Below are 27754 nucleotides of genomic sequence, written 5' to 3'. Positions count from 1 at the left end.
ATAACCAGTTTTGGATTTAAACCCATATTCAAAATCACACTGAAATAGGCTTTCATTTCAGTTACAGTTACCTCTTGTCAATTATTCCAAACAGAATGTTTCTGCAGTAACTTATAGGCTAACTTCTCAGCAGCATACTTAATGGTTTCTCTTACAATTTCATGAATTAGTTCATCAGTAAAAAATAACTGAAAGAAATCAATGAGTTTCTCTGGCACTGGCCTAACATGACACAAAAATCCATGACTACTTACACTGCTGTCTGAGGTTGCTCTTTCTACTGATAAGTTTTCTCCAACTATCACGGGCATCCTGCACAGCATCAGGTTCCCCTTCTATAACCGGTTCATCACTATCCTCATTATTATCACCTGCATAATCATGATTCACTCTCCACTATTACATCTTCAAATTCACTATCACTAACATTTATTTCATCACTTTCATACACACACAACAATATTTCTTCGTCACATAACTTTGCTTTCTTCGAAGAGGAAGCAGTCATGTTTGTTTACTTCGTGGTCACAGATCATAGATTTTACACTCATCTATTTGTGTATCTCGAGTACAGCCATGTGCTGAAGACATTTGAAATCGTTAGTTCCAACGTTCAAGCAGCAGATGGCAGGCAAGTATAGAAGGTATGTTCGTTATGGCGAATTATATAAGCTATGAGAGAAATGTCATGCCACGCGTGACAGTGGACTGCAACTCGTAAAAGGGAATGTCACGCCATGCATGACGAAGGACTTGAAAGGGTTAAAGGTTTCATTATTAATTATGGGTACGTTACCTGGACGACATGTACGTAATTATAGACCATAGGCGTAACAATAGCAACAATATTCTGAACACCCTTAACACGTTAGACTCAAATATAAAATTTACTTTGGAGGACAAAAATGATGCTTCTTTGAATTTCCTGATATCACTACGGTTTGGAAGAATGATAGTTTCACATTTAAAATATACAGAAAAACCACCTTCGCATTAACCATGATCAAAAAAAGTTATACAACAGTCAGAACGAAATTTCACTATAAGATATCAAGAGCATGTCAACGCTGAAAGAAATAGGTTTTCTATGGGAGTCCATATGGTCAGTTCAGGCTTTTTGTCGCCGTAAGACCTATCTGTGTCGGAGCGACGTAAAACAACTAGCAAAAAAAAAAAAGTTCAGGCTATAGATTTACAAAGGAAAACTAATGAATAATCTAAAGACGAGAGCAAGTAATGACAAAGCAGACACGCCTCCTCCTCCTCCCCTCTCCTCAACTTGCCGTACTAGCAAGCAGGCCCCAATGAATACACACGTCCCCTCTACTCAAAAAACGACAGCAAATAATGATGAGGTGGACACACCTCCTCCTCCTCCTTCTCCTTAACTTGCCGCACTAGCAAGCAGGCCCCGACGAACACACGTCAATATCACACCAGGTTAAAAACTGCAGCTTCGAGTGCTGGACCACTCCCAATGTAGTAAGAACATGGGGCAACATTTCTATATCGGGGTAAGTTTGACATGTTCTAACACAAGTTAACCAAGGAGGAGGGTTAAATATAACACCAACACTCCCATATCTTTTCTCTCTTGGTTGCAGGTGGTATCGCAAACCAACTAACCATTCGATGCACAAATAGGTGTTGCACAAACTTTTGAATTCTTGAAGTAACATTAAATCCCACCACAAATATCATTAGCCTCAACGTACAAGATGAAACTACGAATTTCCAGTTCAAACATGGTGCCATAAGAAGACAGTTCACATTCTATGTTCCAAGTTATGGGAACACAGAAAAGAACAAAGTCATAACTATGTTCTTAACTTCCCTCAATCACCCCTCTCCTGAGCCCTTTGTTTTTAAAGATCTAACCAAAAGTTTTTAACATATTAGAGGTCTTTTAAAGATTCATATGGAATTGTATGTCTCTTTACTTTTAGAATTTCTACATAAACCAAAAAGTGTAGCTGAGCTGATGACGTTTAGTCAATCTAAAAGAAACATGTACTACTTGTGAATTCATTTGCCAACATACATTATCACTATAGACCATTAGACCTTTCAACGTTCAGTCTGCAAGTCTCCGTGAATTTACTAAACATCGCTACAATCCTCTATTTGCAACTAGTACCGTGGCCTCATTTAGTTCTATAGCTCTAACATTAAATCGTTAGAAACTGAGTCTAACCATCATCGTCTTGGTCTCCCTCTACCTTTCTTACCCTCAATAACAGAGTCCATTATTCTCCTAGGTAGACTATTCTCCTCCATTCGCCTCACATGACCCCACAACCAAAGCCGTTTTATGCGTACAGCTTCATCCATCCAGTTCATTCCTAACTTAGCTTTTATCTCCTCATTCTGAGTTCCCTCCTGCCATTGTTCCCACCTGTTTTTATCAGCAATCATTCTCGCTACTTCCATGTCTGTTACTTCTAACTTATCAATAAGATATCCTGAGTCCACCAAGCTTTCACTCCCGTAAAGCAAAGTTGATCTGAAAACAGACCGATGTAAAGATAGTTTCATCCGGGAACTGAATTCCTTCTTACAGAATACTGTTGAACGCAACTGCGAGCTCACTCCATTAGCACTTACTATATTACCATCCTGGGAGAACACATAACCTAAATACTACTGACTATATTAGAAATGTTTGCAAACTTAATAACTGGTTCGATAGAAGGCAGTTCAGGTTTGGGAAAGGCACTGAAGCTCAACTTGTAGGTTTCCAGCTAGATATAGCAGATATCTTGGATTTAGGAAGTCAAATGGACTGTATCACGATTGATCTAAGGCATTTGATAGGGTAGATCATGGGAGACTACTGGCAAAAATGAGTGCAATTGGACTAGATAAAAGAGTGACTGAATGAGTTGCTATATTTCTAGAAAATAGATCTCAGAAAATTAGAGTACGCAAAGATTTACCTGACCATGTAATAATTAAGAAGGGAATTCCTCAAGGCAGTATTACTGGACCTTTATGTTTTCGCATATATACAAATGATATGAGTAAAGAAGTGGAATCAGAGATACGGCTTTTTGAGGATGATGTTATTCTGTATAGAATAATAAATAAGTTACAAGATTGTGAGCAACTGCAAAATGACCTTGATAATGTTGTGAGATGGACAGCAGGCAATGGTATGATGATAAACGGGGTGAAAAGTCAGGTTGTGAGTTTCACAAATAGGGAAAGTCCTCTCAGTTTTAATTACTGCATTGATGGGGTGAAAGTTCCTTTTTGGGGATCATTGTAGGTACCTAGGTGTTAATATAAGGAAAGATCTTCATTGGGGTAATCACATAAATGGGATTGTAAATAAAGGGTACAGACCTCTGGACATGGTTATGAGGGTGTTAAGGTGTTGTAGTAAGGATGTAAAGGAGAGGGCATAGAAGTCTCTAGTAAATCCTCAACTTGAGTATGGTTCCAGTGTATGGGACCCTGACCAGGATTACTTGATTCAAGAAATGGAAAAAATCCACAGCAAAGCAGTTCGATTTGTTCCGAGTGATTTCTGACAAAAGAGTAGCGTTACAAAAATGTTGCAAAGTTTGGGCTCGGAAGACTTGGGAGAAAGGAGACCACATGCTCGACTAAGTTGTATGTACTTCTTAAAATTACAAATGAATTTATTATATCATCCACCTGTTCAATACAATAAAATCCTTGTGATTAGGTTTCAAACTTCATTACATTTTGGGACATGTTTCGCCTGTATTTCAGGCATCATCAGCCAGCATATCATGCCTAGGTTAGATCAGGATCCTGATATTGTTCTTACTGTATATGAAGTAAGCCTAGCTATTGATTGTTTATATTTTTAAATTTACCACAGCTGTTTGTAAACCTATTAAATAAAATTATAAGTAGTTTTTAAGATTTTAAACGATGTGATAGTCTCATGTACAGTAAGAACAATATCAGGATCCTGATCTAACTTGGAGGTGATATGCTGGCTGATGATGCTTGAAATACAGGCGAAACATGTCGCAAAATGTAACAGAGTTTGAATCCAATCACAAGGATTTTAATGTATTGAATAGGTGGATGATATAATAAATTTAATTTGTAATTTTAAGAAGTACATTGAATTTCAATATGGACTCATAATGATATTGATTACTTGCAATGATTACTTGCAATAAGTGCTATGTTCAGAGCTGTCAGTGGAGAGATGGCGTGGAAAAACTGCCGAAAATCAGGAATCTCCCGTCTAAATCAAGAAATTTGGCAGGTATGTTTGTACAGTCAGTGAAATCTGTTGGAAATTATAAAACCAGCTAAACCGAGCTTGATAGCTGCAGTTGCTTAAGTGCGGCCAATATACAGTAATTGGGAGATAGTGGGTTCGAACCCCACTGCCGGCAGCCCTGAAGATGGTTTTCCATGGTTTCCCATTCTCACACCAGGCAAATGTTGGGGTTGTACCTTAATTAAGGCCATGGCCGGTTCCTTCCCATTCCTAGGCCTTTCCTATCCCATCGTCGTCATAAGACCTATCTGTGTCGGTGTGACGTAAAAAAAAACCCAGCTATAGGTCAAGGTTGATAGAATCTCGGTGTTGAAGGTTTTTTATTCCGTGCTACCTCTACCTTTCGTTCTTCTTCTGTTTTATGATTAATTTTCTTTGTGCCGGGCTGAGTGGCTCAGACGGTTGAGGTGCTGGCCTTCTAACCCCAACTTGGCAGGTTTGATCCTGGCTCAGTCCGGTGGTATTTGAAGATGCTCAAATACATCAGCCTCATGTCGGTAGATTTACTGGCATGTAAAAGAACTTCTGCGGGACAAAATTCTGGCACCTTGGTGTCTCTGAAAAACGTAAAAGTAGTTAGTGGGAGGTAAAGCAAATAGCATTATTATTATTTATTTATTTTCTTTGTTTCCCAACCTCATGTTTACGCCATTCAAAGAGCCATGTGCTGGATAAGATGATGCTTCCCAGACTGACTGCATATTTAGATCCGGGCAAAATATTTAACGAACTGTATGCGGATAATTATCCGGAATGTCCAAGTAATACCAATATAGTTGGTCCCTTATTGGACATTATAAATTTTTCTGCTAACTCATTCCTGGTTACCAGCGTTTTGTCCCAGTGTGCTAAATTGGGCTCATCAGTTTGTAAGTAGCGCACCCACCAAGACGCATGGTTAGTGAATCCATGGAGGCCACTGCGTAGGCTACTTGGAGCCACCGGCAGTGCCAATGCACTATGAGAGACTTTGTCCCATTTTCAAAAACTGATGCCTGCCTGGCCATCAGATGATATAGATGTTGATTCCCATAGGGAAGGGAATCAACATCTATATCATGTCCAAGTATCGTTGAGAATGAGAGGTCGATACTGAAAGCTCCATTGTTGAAAGTGTGAGTAGTGATGCTGAAGATATACACCCTTCAGATCTGTACAAAATGCCCTGTGTATCCCTTTAGTGAGGTCATTTTTACACAACTTACCATACCAGAAAATATTATTAGGACTTCTTGAGAAGGTTTTCAGTAAATGTTATCACAATCAGCACAAAGTTAGTAAAGCCAGGCTGTGTTGATTCTATGTATGTGCCATTGTATTAAGTTACTACAGAACCGGCCAGGCACAAGGGATGGGCAGTGTGAGGAGCGCGCTGTCAGCAGTGTGTTAAATGGTTCCATTTCCCCTTCCTATGTTTGAAATTTGTACAATATTTTTCATTGGTAATCACAACATACCTGGAGAAACTGTTGAGGTGAATCCGTACCACAAGATTTGTTATTCATGACAGTAGTTCCTGCAATGGCCATAGCTACTGAATGATCAATACCATTCTGAGTGTCAATGTTATCCATTCCTGGTGACAGAAGCATTCGACCTGCAATGTATCACAAGGCAATTGTTCAAACACACTAAACTTAAATCTGTCGGAAAGGATAAAGTAGAATCAAAATTACTGTACCTCTTGACTCCAAATGATAGCCATATAACTGAGGCAATGAATCCATTGCTATACCAAGAAGAGGTAGGTACAAGGCAGCTACTCGCGCTTTGCACTCAGGCTCAGCAAAACGAGGATCACAGTCATGACTTGTCATCAGATTTCGCACCAAATTCACAACCTTGGAATGAAGAGTTGGATTTCTGAAAAATTAGCTTTTGATATCATACATTCACAAGTAACATATGATTCCAATAAATACCCCTTAAATTTCATCAATCAATCAATCAATCAATCAATCAATCAATCAATCAATCAATCAATCAATCAATCAATCAATCAAACACAAAACAAAAGATTCTGCTAGAATCAGAGACATCTGAGAAAAAGAACCTTGAGCAGACCACCAGACATTCAGCCTGTTAAATGTACATACCTTTTCTTTGAAATATGGATTAAATATGAGCAAGCAAAACAGTTTTAAAGGAAATCTATTACTACAATCACCATTACTCCCAAACTCATAACTCCACCGACCAGCCATCAATCACAGTACTCCAATATACCTACTTTAGATATCAGTGCTCCAAAAATAACTGAGACATCAATTTTATTTTGCTAAAGACTAATTTCCCATATACTGGAATGAAGTAATTTCTAAAGAGAACAAACTGACAAAATGGAACTCAAGCACAAACATTTCCTATTTTCTAGACAAGCACTCTGCCATTTCACCAGAAAGGTATCAATGGAGTAGGTGTTACAAGAGAACCTAATGCTAGTGAGTAGTCATAGTTTGTGTCAACTGGGAGATGTTTTGGCCTCAAAAGGCTACTCAGAACTGCCCAACCTAGCAACTGCTATACTGCTGTGCTATACCACCCACTCAATATCCTATGCCCCATGGAAAATTTCACTGCATTAAATATCCCTTGAGCCAGGCCAAAATATGTTTACTTCATAAAAATTACTCCAACACAACCAAGAACCAGACACAGACTACAGAGATGCTATTTCATGGAGGGGACAATCTCACTTGCAGTATAGTTACAAGAAAAGGCTTCCTGTAAAGTGTAAAGATGTATTTGGAAGTCACAAAGTTTTGAAGTAACAGCAATGCTCCAGATTCATGCAAGCAGGCAACGGATATGACAAAAATTATTTTAAATTTTCTAGAAGCCAACATATGAAGCCATAAAAGACGCTTAAAAGCCTGAATCATAGAGCCCTGCCCGGATATACAAAATAATATCTACAGTATATTATAACCAGGGTATTGAAACGGATAGATCTGTTAACACCAGAACCCCTACAGTCACAGTTTTTTGCGACAACTACTGACGTAGTGACCTTTGCGGTAGTAACCTTTGTTCCTTCCTTCCATTAACTGCGGGCAGAAGCCAGTTAGGCTTAGGTCAGATTTACAGCTTTATGGTCTCAAGGTTCTTTATATATCACTGTTCTCGCATACCACTGTCAAGGGTCGCCTAACTACAAGCAAAAATAAGAGTATACCTGACTGAAAATCAATAACCGTCATTATTTAGAAATTACCAGCAAAATTATCCGCACTGGCAGACAGTTTGTATCCGCCAAGACACTAACTTTGCGGATATCCGCGGATAAATCTACGGACATCTGCATCCATGCAGGGCTCTAATCATAGAAAGAGGCATGCTCTGACGGATGAATGTTTAAGAATAAACATAATAAAAGGATACCTTGAACCAGTCTTTTCTTTGGAGAGTAATAACCACAATTTACACCTGACGATCAGGTCAGGAACACCCTGCTACCGTACGTGACAGTAGATGGTACTACCTGCGACAGTCCGGCCGAGGGGTGGATAATAATAATTTTGTGTGGCTATTTCTAGCTGAGTACACCTCTTGTAAGGCAGACCCTCTGATGACGGTGGGCGGCATCTACAATGTGTAGGTAACTGTGTGTTATTTTGGTGGAGGATAGTGTTATGTTTGGTATGTGAGTTGCAGGGATGTTGGGGACAGCCCAAACGCCCAGCCCCCGAGCCACTGGAATTAACCAATGAAGGTTAAAATCCCCGAACCAATCAGTAATCAAACCCGGGACCCTCTGAATCAAAGGCCAGTACGCTGGCCATTCAGCCAACGAGTCGGACCGAGGTTTGGGTGGCCAGTACCAAACCCGACATACTAAGGGAGAACAAACGGCTAAGGGCGGAGTAATTTTCCCTCAGGAGACTTGGTGAACCCTTTCGGTAGGAAATGCCACACAAATTCACAAAAATGTAGCTGCCTTGCAGGTGTGGCAGGGGACTGCGAAAGGCTAAGGAGAATACTCCAACAGAAAATCCTCTACAGTGTTGGGCCTAGCAAATCAGCTGAACAGAGTTGATGTGTTTGTTGCTTTCAAAACCAAAATAAGCCTTGGATGTAAAAGTGTTAAAATTAACAGACATAACAACAACTCTTCATGCAACTCATAACTTATGATGGCCAACAACCCAAAGCCCATCAGAGATGCAGGGAGAGATCGACATTACATAGGAAGAAACAGATCAAAATTGGAACCCTCAATATCCTCACCCTAGCTGGTAAATGCGAAGAAATTGTAGACCTCATGAATAGACGCACACCTGGGATTTTAGGGTTGAGTGAGATGAAATGGAACGTTACAAAATGGTTATATACTGTAGTGGAGTGGGAACCATAATGAAGTCAGAAATGGGGTTGCTTTCATTTGCCACAAATATTTTGATGTGTAGAAAGACATAAGTTATATGAGTGACAGGATCAATAATGAAATTATGTGTTGGCCAGGTATTCCGTACCTTTGTCCAAGTATATGCCCCACAGACGGACTGTTCTACAGATGAAAAACATCAGCTCCTTGTACATCTAGAGGAGGGGTTTCCGTTTTGCAAGGGCTCGAGGGCCATATTGGACACCTCAGTCATGTTCGCGGGCCGCACTTGAATAATATGCCAATTTTCGCAAAATTCTGCATATAGTATGCCTACAGAAGTACCATTATGAAAAAAGAATATGCATAATTCAATTGAAATAAAGGTTTGATAATTTTAATTACTTAGGTAAAACATTATTTTACAATTGCATAAAGGATTGAAATGTGGAGCCGGGCTGAGCGGCTCAGATGGTTGAGGCGCTGGCCTTCTGAAGCCAACTTGGTAGGCTCGACCATAGATCATTACGAAGGTGTTCAAATACGTCAGCCTCGTCTCCACTGATTTACTGGCACATAAAAGAACTCCTGCGCGACGAAATTCCGGCACCTCGGCGTCTCCAAAAAACATCAAAAGTAGTTAGTGGTACGTAAAAACTAATCATTATTATCTGAAATTTGGATTTTAAATTTCTAAAAATGAAAAATAATCCATTCAGATCAAGTTTTTTAAAAATGAATGAAGTAGTTCGGACTTGGGTCTATAACGCATATAAAAATTAATACATTTTTCAACGACCTATAAAATATTATTTTGTAACTATTCTTCACATTAATTCCAAATGGAAATTCCAAGTTCCCATGGAGGGAATTAGATATTAGATATTTTTCCACCAATAGAGCATATCAAAAATCTGATTAAAAAATTAAATGTTGGCTTTTCAGGCGTTTGCTCTATTAACCAGCGTTTCGTCTTAGGTCTGACACTGGACTCGTCAGAGTGGGATGTGTCAGACCCTACCCACTGACGCTGGGGTGTATGCAGGTGAACTTATCAGAAGCCTATTTATCAGGCACAGTCTGATAACTGCATACGGAAGATAAAACTCCACAATGGAATTAATGCCCGCCTAGCAATTCCAAATGGAAATTCTAAGTTCCCATGGAGGGCATTAATTCCATTGTGGAGTTTTATATCCCGTATGCAGTTATCAGACTGTGCCTCATAAATAGGCTTCTGATAAGTTCACCTGCATACACCCCAGTGTCAGTGGGTAGGGTCTGACACATCCCACTCTGACGAGTCCAGTGTCAGACCTAAGACGAAACGCTGGTTAACAGAGCAAACGCCTGAAAAGCCAACATCTAATTTTTTATCAGATTCTTCACATAATTTATTAAAATGCTCTCGCGGGCCGCCATTTGGAAACCTCTGATCTAGAGGATCAAATGAAGGAAGACAACTTCACAATTATGGGAGACCTGAATGCCCAAGTTGGGACAGATAGGCAATGGCTGTAAAGACATCATAGGCCCCCATGGCTATGGTGGCAGAAACCAGGAGGGTCAAAATCTAATAGACTTCTACGCACGGAATAAACTGAGCATATATAACTCTTGATTTCAGAAGAGAGAAAGCCATAAAATCACACGCTACAGTTGGGATGGGAAGCAGAGGATAGTAATAAACTATATAAAAACTGATAGATGTGCTAGCCAGTTCATCACTGATGTTAAGGTTATTCCAAGTGAAGGTGTCGATGGTGACCACCGGCTTTTGGTCGCGTACACTGGGAACATCCATGTGCAGAGTATCAAGTGCAAAAAAAATGCCAAAGACTTGGTTGCTATGAGAGAAAAAAGAGAAGAAAAAAAAAACCTCTGCCAAATTACCGAGGAATGAAAAAAGTGGAGTAGAAGAAGAGTGGCTCTCATTCAAGAACACCCTAGTTTCAGAAGCTGAATCACTACGTGGAAAGAGAAGTGCAATTACGCAGGGAAAAAAAGAAACACCATGGTGGAATGAAAGGGAGAAAAGTGCTGTGAAAGAAAGAGATGTAGCAAAGAAGAGGCTGGATAACGAAAAACAGAAATCAGTCCACCAAGAAGATGAAATTCAGTACCTGGCACAGGAGTACCAGAACAAGGAACTATTTGTGAAGCGACTGATTAAAGAAGAAAAGGAAAGGTGTTGAGGTGAGTTCACTGCCAGGCTAACAGAAGACTGTGAAAGTAATAGAAAGTTGCTTTATAAAGTAGTCAAGAATAGAAGAAGTGAGCACGGCAATATCCTCGCATTGGAAACAGATGATGGGAACCTGGTGAAGACAGATCAAGGCATCAGAGAAGAAATGAAGTACTAGGTCAATACTTTATTAAATGGAGAAAGTCCTTGAAATGATACCCCTGAAGACTGTGCAGTTTATGTGTAAGCGATGTAGCAAAACACCAGCTACCATGGCCAGAAGTGGAGTCTGAACTGAAGAACATGAGAAATGGGTAGTCCCCAGGATATGGTGACCTAACTGCTGACATTATAAAGGCAGCTGGAGCACAAGGCATACAGTGGTTGTATAGAATTCTCTCTGTCATCTGGAAAGAGAACAGGATACCAGAGGACTGAATGAAAGGTATCATTATCCCCCTGTATAAAAAAGGAAACAATAAGAAATGTGGAAATTATACGGGCATCACTCTACTTTCTCACTCACTCAAACTTCTGGAGAAGATAATTGAAATAAGAATCAGGAATATAGTAGAACCATTATTGGAGCAGGAGCAACATGGTTTCAGTAAGAGCTGAAGCACTATAGACCCGATATTTGCTATCAGAATGCCAGAGACGCACTGGGAATATGATAGTGATGGTTTTTATGGACATCGAGAAGGCCTACGACAGTGTGCCTAGGGAGATGATCTGGGAATGCCTAGAAAGTACAGGTGTGCCAAACTACCTAAATGAAGCAGAAGTGCAGAAGAAACTAAATCTTTGAAATGGCAAGTTTAAAGAATATGGACTAAACGTCAGTAAAACAAAATCTGTTGAAATTATTTTCAACAGAAAAGGCACAGTTTCAAATATTTTCCTGGAGGGAACTCTGTTACAATCTGTTTCCAACTTCAAATACCTTGGAAGTATCATCTCAAAAGATAACACAATAAAACAAAAATGCTAAATAAGACTTCGAAAGCTACTTGATTTTATTTTCAAGTGAGAAATCTACTCTGGAATGTTAAAAATCCCCAGAAAGCAGAAGTGACCATGTTTCATACCTTATTCATTCCAATTCTCACCTATGGGCTCGTAACATGTAGCCTACTCAACAAGGCTAATACTATAATCCAGTCAACAGAAATGAAGTTCATTAGAACAATGAACCAAAAGACCAGGAAAGACAAGATTAGAAATGAAGCAAGCAAAGGCGTGCATCAAAATACCTGTTATGGAGTTTTTTACAAATAATATTATTTGCTTTACGTCCCACTAATTACTACTTTTACGGTTTTCGGAGATGCCAAGGTGCCAGAATTTAGTCCCACAGGAGTTCTTTTACATGCCCGTAAATCTAGCAACATGAGGCCGACATATTTGAGCACCTTCAAATACCACCGGACTGAGCCAGGACCGAACCTGCCAGGTTGGGATCTGAAGGCAAGCGCCTCAACCATCTGAGCCACTCAGCCCGGCTTACCAATTTTTTTTTTTGCTAGTGGCTTTATGTCGCACCGACACAGATAGGTCTTATGGCGACGACGGGATAGGATAATTTTTTTTTGCTAGTAGTTTCATGTCGCACCGACAAAGATAGGTCTTATGGCGACGATGGGATAGGAAAGGCCTAGGAGTTGGAAGGAAGCGGCCGTGGCCTTAATTAAGGTACAGCCCCGGCATTTGCCTCGTGTGAAAATGGGAAACCACGGAAAACCATCTTCATGGCTACCGACTGTGGAATTCGAAACCACTATCTCCGTCAGGCAAGGTCACTACCAAGTTTTTAGGAAGATGTGCTACAATGGTTTGAACATGTTATGAGGATGGACAGAACAAGAACAGAAAGGAATTACTTTGACTGAGAAGTGAAAAGGGAGAGGCCAAGAAATCAATCGATAGAAATCGGAGGTCAGCAAGAGGAATGTCAAGTGGGGACATAGAGGAACAGAAAATATACTTTTACAGGAAGAAGTGGCGAGCGCTTGTACACCACACTCGGGAAACTGGAGCTGGAAAGTGATGATGATGTTGATGATCTAAAAAACAATTCTGAGTGGCTGCTACTAGCGTTGAGTGGAGCGGCAGCGAGTATTAACATACTACAGCTATTGAGCCAAGTTCTGCATTCAGGAGACAAGTGGGTTTGAATACAAGCATCGACTCTCCTGAGAATAGTATTCTGTGGTTTTCCATTTTCACTTCCAGGCAAATGCTGAGACAGTTCCTATTCATGGGCCCCAGGTGTTCCCTAGCACCTCATTATCCAGTTTCATTCACCAACACTCATTTCATCTTCACTAGTTCTTCAACTGAGGTTGGTGTCAGGAAGGGCATCAGGCTTTTAATACTCCATCTCCTTTAGTGGTTGATCCCTTCACGAATCTCCATCACCTGATTCTCAATTATCCACACCCCCCATGTCGAATTCAAAACCCTTATTGGACCAACTAGTCATAATGGAAGAACTTTTATTTTTATCTCATTATGCTTGCTCATTCTTTTTAATAATTTTCTAGGATTATTTCCCTATATCTTTACAAATTCTAGCCATCTAGGTTTAACTTTTGACTTGGCCCTTCCACTATGATTATCCTTTATATTAAATGGGTGAATCAATCACACAGCTCACATATTTGTACATATAGTACCTCATCCCCGACTGTGTACCAGGAAACGGGAAGGCATACATACATACATACATACATACATACATACATACATACATACATACATACATACATACATACATACATACATTTCTAGCCTGGTGCAGCCCTTGTAAGGCAGACCCAAAAATGAGGGTGGGAATTCGTGTCCTCGACCCAATGTAGAGCAACTCTTTTCCGGCACACCCTCAATGGAGGTGAGCTGCATTTACATTTTTAACCACACCAGCCCTCCTTCCAATCTTAGATTTTTGACAGTACCAGGAATCAAATCTGTGCCTCCAAGGGCACCATCTAATAGCACAACCATTACAAGGAGGTGGACAGTTGAGGAGCTGAACTGATTACAACCACTATTTATGGTAAGGGTGGGAGCAACTCTGTGCTAAAAATTACACATTCCTTTAATATACATACAATTAGACAATTTCTACAGTTATTATTCTATTCCAGATTCTAATGTAACTTGAAACACTTCTTCCTGTTCCAGAGGGCAGGTAACCCAGATGTTTAAACAACAATCATCACTACCATTACCTGCTGTAATGTTATTTATACTTTCTGTCACCGTTTGGGTATTCGTTCATATATCTGCTACCGAACCATGGCTGTGACAATATGGAAGCTGCTGGGGTATGATTAGTGCTGAGTAATGACATTCGGAGCACGACCAGTGCGTCTGAGTGTTACGAAAGGTGCTGCTCATAGGGTCAGTCGTGCTGCAATAGTACTTTCTGACCCAGTGAGGAAAGCAATGGCAAACTACCTCACTCCTCATCTTGCCTAGTATGCCTCATTTTGGTGCTGTCATTGGTTTTTGGGGTTTCCTTATAACCGCATAACCTTTGGTGGTGCTATTCGAGGATCCAACCAGCCTCTGGGCTGATGACCTAACAGACAGACATCTGCTACTTTATCTCCATTCCCAGTACAGTAGAACCTCGGCTATAAGTTCCCGGAAACTACATTTTCCCGGATCATTTGTTCAAATGATGTGGTTCCGCGAGCATCCTAATTAAATCACGTTGTAAAAATCCCGTAATATCCCTTCCTTGAAAAAGCGATTTTCCAGATCAACCGTTCAGAAATGTCAGTCCCATCAACGTTAAATCCTCGATCAAGTGTTTTTCAAGAAACTGTATTTTACCAACAAAAAAAAAGATGGCTATAGCATACTTATTGATCTCGGTGTTAACGTCCTGTCATTGCGATAATTAGAGCAAGTACTGTACTGGAAAAGTGATCGGCGGTGAACTTGCATAAGGGACCATCTTAGCATCGCATTTGGGTGGTACTGTTTAGAGAATCCCTGAAAATCATAAAGCAGAGAGTGGCCACAACAATTACAAAGAGACAGAGCACATTTCGACAGCTCTACTTGAAGAAGGAACAAGTCCCGTCAAATGTTCGTTCATGTAAAACGTCAACATTATGTCCAGGGTTAGATGTTTATATTTGTACTTTATTTGACTGTATCGCCGAACAGGTTTTCAGCACTTCCCTCAGGGCGCTGTACAGCCACTAAACTTTCAGGCAGGAATCGAAACTGCTCCTTCTTGACACAAATTTAGTATTTTAATATTATCGTATTGAACAATAATGTATTATGTGATAGGGCCAATATCTAACGCTGAATTAATATTATTTACAGACAGCGGGGTATGAAAACTGAAGAAGCCCACGAACGCTCAGGGTAGCAGTATAGTTGGCCACCCACAATGCGCATGGGTGTGGGTTTTTGTATGAGAGAAATGAGGCTTGTGGCAGAGACAGAAGTTAGGGGAATTACCTAACTCAATCCTGCCGGTAAAAGAGTGGGAGATCTTATGTCTGTTTGGATGTGCAAATTACGCCAGTCAACTGTTGTTAGCGAGTGTAAAACAGAGAAATGTTATGTAATTTTCCAAATGTCTTCAGCTGAAAATATCTCATATTGGTGCTCTGAATGTTTTTCCACAACATTTTACAATGTAACATACGTGTACAGCAATTGTAATTATATGTATTCTGCACTCATTCACAATATTTGTATATAAATTTTAAACTGTCTTCGAACTTACCATCAAATAAGACATTAAACTACCACTGTCAATACTGTAAGTATGATGGCCTTGTTTTAAGTGAAAATTCACCAACGTGTTCACTAGTGTAACATTTTTTAATCAATTTGATATTTTGTTAATGATAAGATCTTGTAAATGATTTTTAATGTATTGATATGACTGATGATGCCCCACAGAAGGGGCGAAACTTGTCTTAACTATTTTAACGATGGTTAACTAATACATTAACATTTTGTACTGTACTGAAGAGGTTGAAGTTAAAATAAATTTTCTTATATTATATTAAGATTCTTTCAATAGAGAGAAAATTATTTTCATTACTTGTAATAAACTCGTACATTCCTAACAGATTTCCTGAATTCGAAGTCGGTTAAGATATAGTTTATTATGGATCTGGTACCTCTAGCCTCCCACTTGTAGCAGTGAATAGCCTTATGCTTGAAGAATGTATTCGTAACAGCTAGACCCATACTAGCGCAGAAGTCCATCAAATGCTTCCCATTCCTATTAGCTTTGATATCTTCCCCACATTTACCAATCACCCTTTCGTATCCTTCAGTTCTATTTCCAACTCTCGCATTGAAATCACCCATTAGCATTATTCTATCCTTGCTGTTGACCCAGACCATGATGTCACTCAATGCTTCATAAAACTTGTCAACTTCATCCTCATCTGCCCCCTCGCATGGTGAGTACACTGAGACAATTCTCGTCCTAATTCCTCCAACTGCCAAATCTACCCACATCATTCGCTCATTTATGTGCCTAACAGAAACTATGTTGCGTGCAATGGTATTCCTGATAAACAGCCCTACCCCATACTCTGCCCTCCCCTTTCTAACACCCGTCAAGTACAATTTATAATCTCCTATCTCTTCCTCGTTAACTCCCCTTACCCGTATATCACTTACTCCTAGCACATCTAGATGCATCCTCTTTGCTGACTCAGCCAGTTCTACTATCTTTCTTCCATAAGCTCCATTAATATTGATAGCTCCCCATCGAATTCCATTTCATTCACCAAGTTGTTTCCAAGGAGTCCCTCGCCTGTCAAATGGGAGTAGGACTCCGTTACTCCCATAGCTCCGAGGCTTGCTTAAAACGTTCTGAGCTCGGTAAATTCATGAAGCAGGATGCTACCCTACTAACACATAGTCCAAGTGAGGATCTCTCCTCTAACGGGTTATGGACCACCGGTGGATTGTATAGTCCTAGCCGCCTGGGCACAAGGAGGGCCATAACTCAGAATATATCCGAGATGCCCACTCCCATTCCATAGCAACTGGTATCCCGACTCTCAGGACCACTTACTAGGCCACTCAGCCGTCGTCCATGGTTCACGAACTAGGACGTGACTACAGTAACCCACACCATGAACCATCGTAAGTATGATCAGTAGAAAAATTCTTTGAGGTCGGTTTGATTGCACTATTATGTTTTTTATTTTCCAGTCACTACTATGTTTTAGTTTTTCTTGCTTTTTAGGGCTTCAGCTTGCCAGTAAGGACAGCTAAGGTAATTCCACAGTAAAGGTTGTTGTTCTTGTTTTTGTTGTTTGGGTCATCAGTCCATAGACTGGTTTGATGCAGCTCGCCATGCCACTCTATCATGTGCTAACCTTTTCATTCCTACATAACTACTACATCCTATATCTCCTCTAATCTGTTTGTCAGATTCATACCTTGGTCTACCCCTGCTGTTTTTACCACTTACACTTCCCTCAAAAACCAAATGAACAAGTCCTGGGTGCTTTTTTTTCCCCTCTCCAAAGGGCCCGTCAGCTAAGCTCCGGATGTACAGCTGAGACGGGCAAAGCGTACCCAGCGGCATTCAAAGAGTTCGGCAAACGTTTGATCTCCCTGGCCACTCACTTGCCTAGCAGGGGGTGATTTATGACGGCAGTGGGCTTAAAAACGGAAGTTCGCAAACCCCTTCAGAAATCCTCACAACTCTGTTGCCAATGCACCTCTTGTTAAACAGATGTCAGTCTCTTTTTTCAGCTCAGACAATTCACACTTGCTTTGTTCGCTGTTTGAAAGTTTTGGATTATTTCCTTGCTTCGTTAATTAATATTTGTGAAGTGTGTTGCTTTTCATTTCACTTTATGCAGTGATATGGAGACCATGGGAATCACACCTGGAAATTATACAACCGGGGAGAATGACCAGTACCTCGCCCAGGCGGCCTCACCTGCTATGCTGAACAGGGGCCTTGGTGGGGGATTGGAAGATTAGAAGAGATAGGCAGGGAAGAGGGAAGGAAGCGGCCGTGGCCCTAAGTTAGGTACCAACCCGGCATTTGCCTGGAGGAGAAGGGGGAAAATACGGAAAACCACTTCCAGGATGGCTGAGGTGGGAATCGAACCCACCTCTACTCAGTTGACCTCCCGAGGTTGAGTGGACCCCGTTCCAGCCCTCATACCACTTTTCAAATTTCATGGCAGAGCTGGGAATCGAATGCGGGCCTCCGGGGGTGGCAGCTAATCACACTAACCACTACACTACAGAGGCGGACAATTATTATTATATATATATATATATAATTCGCTGGGGCCATCAAGGACCACGTTAAGTCTTGTTGCATTTGGCACTGAACTTGGCCTTCTTTAGAGCCCAAATTTCCCTCATTCTTTGAGAGTGGGCCTGCTTACGCTCCTCTGTCCAAGGGGCACCATGTCTTCTCTTCAGTTGCTCCTCTCGGTTTAGCCCGTTCGTCAATATTTTCTTGCGGAAGAGATCTCTGTTAAGGGCGTCTTCAGCTGAGATATGTAGCATTTGCAGGTCTTCTTTGGTATTTCTAAACCAGGGAATTGTGGTTTTGGGGACTGAATCAAAAAAGTGAAAGATTTCTTTAGTTAACTTTCTTCCGTCCATTCTTTTCAGATGACCGTAAAATCGTGCCCGTCTTTTTCTGATTGTGTCGGTAATTTTCTCTATTTTGCTGTAGACTTCCTTGTTGGATCTCTTTTGATGGATTCCATTTCTGTACTTTGATCCCAAGATTCCTCTCACAATTTTGCGTTCTCTTTTCTCCAGTTCTTCAAGGAGTCCTTTGTTGGCATTTAGAGACAGGGTTTCGGCTGCATATAGAACTACTGGCTTCAGAACTGTTTCATAGTGACGAATCTTGGTGTTTTGGGAAAGGCATTTTTTTGTTGTAGATTGTGCGGGATGTCTGGTAGGCTATTTCCAGTTTGCGTACTCGCTCCTGAAGTGCTTCTTTGTCCAGTCCATTTTTAATGATGATCTCACCCAAGTATTTGAATTTGTTTACTCGGGTGATGTCCCCGTATTTTGTATGGAGTTTTGGTGGAGCCTCTTTGATGTTAGTCATTACTTCTGTTTTCTCAAACGATATCTGCAAACCAGTTTGTTCGGCAATTCCCTTTAAAATTTCAACTTGAGCTCTAGCGGTTTCTATGTCGTTTGAGAGAACAGCAATATCATCGGCAAATGCTAAGCAGTCTGTTGCGATCCCCTTGGATTTGGTTCCTATTCTCAATGGACTGTTGTTGGTTTCCTGTAATCTCACCCGCCAGGTTCTGATGATCTTTTCAAGAATACAGTTGAAGAGTATCGGGGATAACCCATCACCTTGTCGGACTCCTGTTTTGATGTCAAAGGAATGCGAGAGATATCCGTGGAACTTCACCTTGGATTGTGTATCGGTCAGGGTGGCTCTAATTAATGCCAGCAGTTTCAAATCAACTACAAATTCATTTAAGATATTTAGCAGGACTTCCCGGTCAATGGAGTCGTACGCTTTCTTAAAGTCCACAAAGACAGACACATACTGCTTGGACCTTAGTGTACAATATCTGATGATCGTTTTGAGATTTTGGATCTGTTCAGCTGTTGAGCGCCCTTTTCTGAACCCTCCTTGGTATTCACCTATTTGATATTCGACTTGTGCTTCCAAACGCTCCAGGATGGCAAGTGATAGAATTTTGTAAGTCACGGGTAGCAAAGATATTCCTCTGTAGTTGTTGATGTTCTTCATGCTGCCTTTTTTGTGTAATGGATGGATCAAAGCTATTTTCCAATCTTCGGGTAGGGTCTCCTTGTTCCAAATTTCTTCTATTTGCTTTTGCAAGATATCAAGTGATTCCTCTGGGGCATATTTCCATAGTTCTGCTACTACTGAGTCTTCCCCCGGCGCTTTGTTATTTTTGAGACGGGCAATGTGGCGCTTGATTTCATCTCTGTTGGGTGGTCTGGAATCTGGGTACCTGAGTAAGGGTTCCTTGGTCTCAATGGCGCTTTGTGGTTTAGAGCAATTAAGTAAATTCTTGAAGTAATCTGCCAGAATGCTGCAATTTTCTTCATTTGACATCGCCAGTGTGCCGTCCTTTCGCTCAAAGCATGGAGATGGTGGTTTATAGCCAGTGAGTTTGCGTTTGAAGGCTCAGTAGTACTCTCTGCTTTCATTCTTCCTAAAGTTTTGTTCTATCTTTTCAATGAGAGATTTTTCGTATTTACGTTTCTCAGTTCCGAACACCCTAGCTGCTTGGGCACGTTGGGTTTTGTAGGTTTCCCAATCATTGTCTGATTTCGTAGAGTAGTACTGTTTCCACGCAATGAGTCTTTCTTGGAGGACTGATTCGCAGGTACCATTCCACCAGGCATGCTTTTTGCTTCTCTTGATTTCTGCAACGTCTTTGGCGGCCTCAACAAGGAGACTTTTGGCGTTGTTAAAGTCACAGTCATTTGGTCTAGCCTTCTGCTGGAACTCCTCGACCCTTTGCCGAAGTTTATCATTGTCGAAGCGTGTGATCTGTTTGGTTGTCTTCCTTGTGTTTGCGGGAATTGGTTTGAATTTGATAAGAGACATATAATGATCTGAGGCCACATTGATGCCTTTCTTTACCTTGACATTCATAATCTCAGGGCTGTTTTTCCAAGAGATTGCAACATGATTAATTTGGAACTCTCCGAGAGCTTGGACGGGAGAACACCAAGTCATTTGCTTTCTGGGTAGATGGCGAAAGTGGGTCGACATGACCTGCAGGTTGTGATTTTCGCAAATGGACACCAATCTTTTGCCGTTGGGATTGGTTCTTTTGTGAGCAGGGTAATTTCCTATAACTTTCTTGTACTTCTGATCACGACCTAGTTGGTCATTGAAGTCACCCAAAAGAAGCTTGACATGGTGTTTGGGGATTTTGTTTAATTTTTCATCCAGTAGGTCCCAGAAATTATCAACTTCGTCTGGATCAGACTTGTTCTTATCGTTTGTAGGAGCATGTGCGTTAACTAGGGCATAGGTTTTGTTAGCGCATTTAATTGTGAGTATAGACAATCTGTCATTCACAGGTTCGAAATTTGCAACCGATTTAAGGATCTTGGTTCTAACAGCAAACGCGGTTCCAAGCATCACAACTCCATTGAGGATTCCTCTTTGCGCTTTGCTCTTGAAAAATCGATAGCCTTCGAATTCAAAAAGCTCTTCATCTGGGTACCTTGTTTCCTGTAGGGCCATTATGGATATCTGATTTTCGTGAAGAGCCTTGGTGAGGGTTTTCAGCTTGCCAGTTTGTGTAAGTGAATTTATGTTGAAAGTTGCTAGAAAGGTTTTAGATTTTGGCCCGAGTTTTTGACTCTTCGGGGTACACCGAGATGCTCCGACTCGTCTCTTGCATGATGTCGAGTCTCCCCCAGAATCCGAACGAGACTCGTGCGCCGTGGCGTTCACGACGAGGGATTTATCCGGAGATTTACCCCCTGGGGTATGTTTCTTGAAATGTTGTGCCATCGTGCTTTTTGACTTGACTTTGCTTTGGACGAGTACCCATCCTTTTACAACTAGGGTTGTTAGCCTTAGAGGTTGCCTCAAGATGTTTTCTGGCTTCTGGTCATTTACCAGTCTTCGCCGTAACCCTGGCAAGGGACCAATTTTTTTTTTCATGGTGGTATTTTATTTCCCTACTACCCTCTGACTCTGCTGGCGGCAGAGCCAGCGAGCTTCCCCAATTCCAATGGGACGCACCCGATGGAGGTAACTGGTAAATCCTCACACGGGTATTATTATTATTATTATTATTATTATTATTATTATTATTATTATTATTATTATTATTATTATCCCAGTCCCTAGTTTGAGATTTTACTTTTCCTTTGCTGGGTGAGTTGGCCGTGTGGTTATGGGCGCGCCGCTGTGAGCTTGCATCGGGGAGATAATGGGTTCAAGCCCCACTGCCAGCAGCTCTGAAGATGGTTCTCCGTGATTTCCCATTTTCACACCAGGAAAATGCTGGGGAAGTACCTTAATTAAGGCTACGGGCACTTCCTTCCCACTCCTAGGCCTTTCCTAGCCCATCGTCGCCATAACACCTATCTGTGATGGTGCGACATATAACAAATTGTAAATAATTGTTGTACTTTTCCTTTCTTTACTGAAAGCGAGACACTGATATTAGCAGCATGAAATTACGTATAATATTTTAATAGGCCTACTTTGGTATCAATTTAAGTTTAGTCTTTGTCGAGTTTATTTGCCAATTCCTTCTTCCTGTTTTTTTCTTTCTTTCTTTCTTTCTTTCAACATCTGCGACCAGCGCACGTGTTAACCACAGAACAAGTTATTCTGCGATATCGGTGTGTGCTCTGGTTCATGATCAAGTTTTTATATTTATATTTTGACTTTAGAATAAATTAAATGTTAACATGTTTAAATAATCGACGCAAAATATGACAACCTTGCTTTTGACAGAGCTCACTTGCCTTTTAAACAACACGCGCCTCTTGTATCCAGAGGAAAGAAACCGACTGACAACCCTCATTATCACTAGGGCAGGCAGAATGACAACCCTCATTATTACCAGGGTGTGCCAAGTTTTGAGATCAGAGGATACCGCGTGGGTATGCTTTGAGCGTCAGGACTATACTGCAGCCTTGAGGCTTATTGTACTGCCTGGGTGTCTTAACACATTCACGCCCATCATCTGAGCGGCTATTTAAATGGCTGGCCCAACTATTCCAGCTGTTAGTGGCAGAGCAAACAACAACGTTATTGTTTTCACAATAAGTTCTAAACTGAACAAGATATGAAAACAAAATTTTCCACATAGCTTAATGAAGTCCTCTAGTATCTCTGTAGGGTGTGGTAGGTAATGTCACACTTTCCTGTGTGAATGGGAACACTACACTTTCCAAAAAAAAAGAAAAAATGGCGTGTTTCACTAACAATTTTATTTTTGAAGCACACTTTGCACCTTCTTCAGGGGAACTTGACTATATTTGATGGTGGAAACTTTAAGAGAATATGCTCTTTTCTCTTCCCATCTAACCTAAATGATGGATCCTTGGCCGGTGCCCTTTTTGGCGGCAAAATCGCAAGACGTTGACTTGGAGCTGATGACGTAAATTGAGCTGAGATTTCGGAGAGAGGTGACTGTAATTGTATGTCGGGTTCACTACCACCCCCCTCCCGTTAGAGAATTGCCAGGTGTTCCTTTAGATCTTTTGGTACACCCCTATTTGACCGTATTGTTCCACATACGGCAATGTTCTGTTCACGTAATTGTTTCGCGAGTCCAACGCTATTTGTAATAATTGTCCATATAGACTGTATACCACTGGCCAAGATAATTATCACGCAGCTGAAAAACTGTGCTTTGTAAATTCGCATCACTTGCATCATTTATACTGTCCCTACATGCCATGGTTACACTTCAGAACGTGATTATACCCACGCTTGTGTAATCACAAACCAACTACGCAGCTAGTTGTGCGAGCGCTAGGCTACCTTCAGAAACAAAACCAAGAAAGTGCATTGGGAGGGAAAATCGCCATGGCCATGTGGTTTCTGGTGAGTAGAAGCATTCATAAGGGTATTACTTTCATCTCTCTCGCACATATTTGTGACCAAAATAGATCCCAGCTGCGTACGAACGGCTACAGTTCAAGGTTGCGCTTATCCGGGCTAACTCGGATACGGTCCACAGCACGGTCACGCGCTATAGGCAATAACTCAGATACGGGCGTGAATGTGTTAAGGTGTGCCTATCATTCTATTTCTTCTTCTGGTCAAATTTCACCAAATCGTTCTCCTCTCACCAATGTGATTCAGTATCTTGTCATTCATTATTCGATCTAACCATTTCACCTTCAGCATTCATCTGTAACACCATATTTCAAAAGCTTATACTCTCTTTCTTTCTGAGCTAGTTGGGCCGATGACCTAGATGTTATGCCTCTTTAAGCAACAAGCATCAACATCATCATCATCATCTGAGCTAGTTATCATTTCAAGGACAAAGTAACAGGTATCTCTCAGTGAATAAAATCATAATTCTATCTCAAGTAAAAGGAAAAAAATATGAATGTTTAAGATCAGAATTTTGAAGAAGCCCTGCTCAGCTGGATGGATGAATAAGGTTCTAGTTCTGATGACTGCTCCGAAGATTTTGTTCATCCTTCAGGTGACCATGCCATTGAATGTTGAAGGAGTTACTTCACTGGAAAGGCAGGCTAAATATGCAAGGTTTTGCAGGAGTTACAGGTCATAATTCGTCCCATTCTCAGACCTGACACTCAACCCGAAGAAGCAAAGGAAGTTGAATTGGGGCCCTAATAGCAAGAAGACATCCAGAACTTTCAGGAAAGTAAAAAAAGAATACTTTTCATGTATGCTTTGTCTGCAAGAAACCAGTCTGAATGCAGTGCAGTTCGCAGATCTGCAAGTAATGCTGTGAAAACTTCTGAAACTTAAAGTAAGAATAGTAATTCTGAGAAATTAAGAGTTTCTGGAATGTGTTAGTTAGTTAAAAAAAAGTCATTATTTGCTGAATTTTTGGTTTGTTGAAAAGGCAAAGAAGCAATAATTTTGTGGGGTTTTACTTCATTACAGTGCAATGTACCGATTAAGTAGTTTGCCACCAAATTTTTATAGATTAATTTTGAAACATCTTTGAAAGTGAATAATCAACAGTTTCTGTCATTTTATGCTTTACTGTTTGATACTCATTTCCCTTTTAGATCTAAAACTACATTCTATAAAAAGGTTGAAATTATTAATACTATACCCAGCAAATTATGAGTGGTCTCTAGGACCGCACCATGTTCTTACATATGGCATTACGTTAGTTAAAGGTAAAATGAAACTATTAAAACTGTAGTAAAATATTAAGTTAAAAAAAAAGTCAAATTTGCCTCAGCCCATGTTCAACAGCTTTTATTGGGTCTAGGAATCAACAGGAAAGCTTCAATCTCCTCATTCTCAAAGAGAGACTGCACGTGGGTATTATTTCATACAAAATTTAGTAATGTTAGTAGTTGTAAAATGTTTAGTTATAGCCCAAAAGCACAAAATATTGTCCTTAATCCTTGAGGAAAAGGAACCATGAAACTTGAAAAAATAAAGGGCCAGGAAGTCACCAAAGAAGGAATTATAGATCTGGATTAGGAATCCCATAAAATCCTGAAATTACAAATTCAGGTAATTTCCGGAAATTACAAATTCAGGTAATTTCCAAGTATTTGCTCCCTATGAACATTAATCTTATCTCCTTAACATTGTGCATTTCATTCAGAGAGACTATAATGTATCCCAGCAATGTTGAAACATATTTTACACAACTCCAGATTTGAAAAAGTGTCCCAAAAGGTACATGCTTGGAAGACCTAGGTCACATGCACTTTCCAACAACAATCAAATGTTTTAGAGAGATTCAAATTCTACTTGAAGGTAAAGCTCTGCTTAAAGATAAATGTTACTTTAGCTGCAATAAATAGACACTAAATTGACTTACTGCAATTCCAAAACTGTTGCAACATCACTTAGGACTAAGCCAACTAAGTAATGCTGTTGTCTGAATTCTGGTGATAACTCAGCAAAACTCATTTTGTAACCTCCGACTAAGGTGGAAATAAATGACGACTGGCTAGTAGAGGAAGCAAGGGATGGGTTGGGAGATGAAGGAGCTGAGCTAGGAGTAAATGGAGTCCCAAAGGGTAAATTGAGGGCAACAAAATGTTCATGACTGCATACTATTCTCAAGAAGTCCAACTGAAAAGAAAAATTAAAAACATGTTACCAGCAGGCATAAAAAACTAGAACATGGCATAATTAGAAGTTTGATTATGAACATACCTTCAGGCTAACAAGCATCGCGGCATCAGGTAAAGAGGAAATTTTGGTAGACATCAGTTTGCAGTAATTCTTCACCAGGGTAAAGACATAACCGCGGTCCATTATAGACAGCAGATCATAAAGGAAGAAAGCTAGACTAGAATTTAGGCAATATGTCAGCTAGAAAAAGAAATAAGGAAAAACCATGACAACTTCAGAGATAAAATATAAATGTATACACATTTGTACATAAATTATCAAGAACAACTTCTAACTAAATTACAAAATGCATTGCATAAGAGCGAGCTTCAGAACAAACGAAACAAAGTAACATCCAAAGTCACTGACCAGTATACACTATACCACAGTAATTGGCTTCTTACCCCATTGACCGGGCAGGTGCAGGTGATGACGATGATGATGATACTATTTTTTGCTATCTGCTTTACGTCGCACTGACACAGATAGGTCTTATGGCGAATATGGGATAGGGAAGGCCTAGGAGTAGGAAGGAAGTGGCCGTGGCTTTAATTAAGGTACAGCCCCAGCACTTGCCTGGTGTGAAAATGGGAAACCACGGAAAACCATCTTCAGGGCTGCCATCAGTGAGATTCGGACCCACTATCTCCCAGATGCAAATGAGGATGATATTCATCACATTCTTTCAATTGCTCTAGACTGTTATAGCTATCAGAGTATCAAAAGTTTGCCTAGTAATGGAAAATGAGAAAAGCACACCACTTTTAAAATCTTTGTGCCAAGAGATGCACTGCAGGTATTGTGCACAGTATACACTGCCCCATTTCCCAGCACAAATGCCTTAGAAAATCTGTCATTGTAGTTTATGGCTTCATACAATAGGATTCCAGATATGTTACTGCCATAAACACTGCAGAAGGTCTCATCAACCAGATCGAGAGTGCACATACTATCCCCATATGTCTTTAAAATTTACTAATGTTCTGGTCTAACTCAGAACTAAGACGTGCTCAGTTCGTAATAATAATAAAAACAGCAAAAACAGGGAAGAGAGAACCAATGAAACTTAAATATGGCTAGGTTAAAAGTAATAGCTACAAGTATACTCAGGTATACAGGTTTAATATATAAAAATGTATTGCCATAAGGCAAGTACACTGAACTATAACACAAATTATACAAGTGTTAAAAATATCCTGATGACTGGCGATACTGTGATTATTCAAAATTACATTGAAAGAGTACTGGTGGATTCAAACCACTTATTTTACACTCACATTAACAATATATCTGGAGAAAAAAAAAACCACTTACATTCTTAAGGCAAATTTTGCTCGAACATGTAATCAAATATGTATGTTTCTTGCTGAGAATAAACAGACATCAGAACAGCTGATAGCTCTCACAATCATCTCAAAACAAAGACCAGGATCTTGACATCCCGAGGCTGACATGAGAGACTATAGTAGCATGGTCCTCGGCCTCATACAATTTGTAAAACAATATTCAAGGAGGGTTCATATTTTAACACAATGGCGTGAAGATCCACATGGCCCTATATGATATTTCTACCCATGTATTTACAGCAATATCTATCCAAAATTATCCTACCAAAATTGCATTTCCTTTGCAATATGATCTCAAGAAAACTTTACTTTACTACTACTACTACTACTACTACTACTACTACAAAACATGAATTCAGACATGAATTCCCTGAACAATTTCAAAATGAAATATAGTTAATACCTTTTGATGATTTTGAATATGGCACCGAGGGCTTATACTCAAATATTTCCATACAAAAGTCATCATCGGATAACATCACCTACTGAAATACCACTGGACACAAGATAAAAGCCCAGCTTCAAGTAAACAGTTGTGGATGGTCCTAGTCAATAATTACAGTATAATGCTTCCTTTAAATCAATTCTGTGGTCACTATGACTGTTCACATGAAACAATGATCTTTATGTTCATCTGTTTGTCGCTGCTATCTGGAACAATGCATATGGTATGATGACCTCCTCCTGACTACCAGTGCCAAAACAGAAGCATTCTTGACAGTTCTTGTCCAAAGATTCACACAATTTTCAGGGATGACCATCTGGGCATCACAGAGGTAAACTATACAATCTCGTTCAGACTTTAACTGCACTAATGACTGAGTGCACA

General features: G+C 40.3%; 1 protein-coding gene across 1 annotated transcript in view; it reads right to left on the bottom strand.

The window, feature by feature from the left end:
* Zir (Zizimin-related) overlaps nt 1–27754 on the bottom strand; it is a 541699-nt gene that overhangs the window by 194796 nt on the left and 319149 nt on the right. The window contains exons 21-24 of the mRNA XM_067141133.2: nt 25622–25780; nt 25281–25537; nt 5949–6130; nt 5725–5864 (exon numbers count right to left, since the gene is read on the bottom strand). Of these exons, the coding sequence (XP_066997234.1) occupies nt 5725–5864; nt 5949–6130; nt 25281–25537; nt 25622–25780 (738 nt within the window). The remainder of the gene's footprint in view (nt 1–5724; nt 5865–5948; nt 6131–25280; nt 25538–25621; nt 25781–27754) is intronic.

The sequence above is a fragment of the Anabrus simplex genome, chromosome 2, assembly GCF_040414725.1.
Source record: "Anabrus simplex isolate iqAnaSimp1 chromosome 2, ASM4041472v1, whole genome shotgun sequence".
Taxonomy (NCBI): Eukaryota; Metazoa; Arthropoda; class Insecta; order Orthoptera; family Tettigoniidae; genus Anabrus; species Anabrus simplex.
This window is presented reverse-complemented; position numbering and strand designations above follow the sequence as displayed.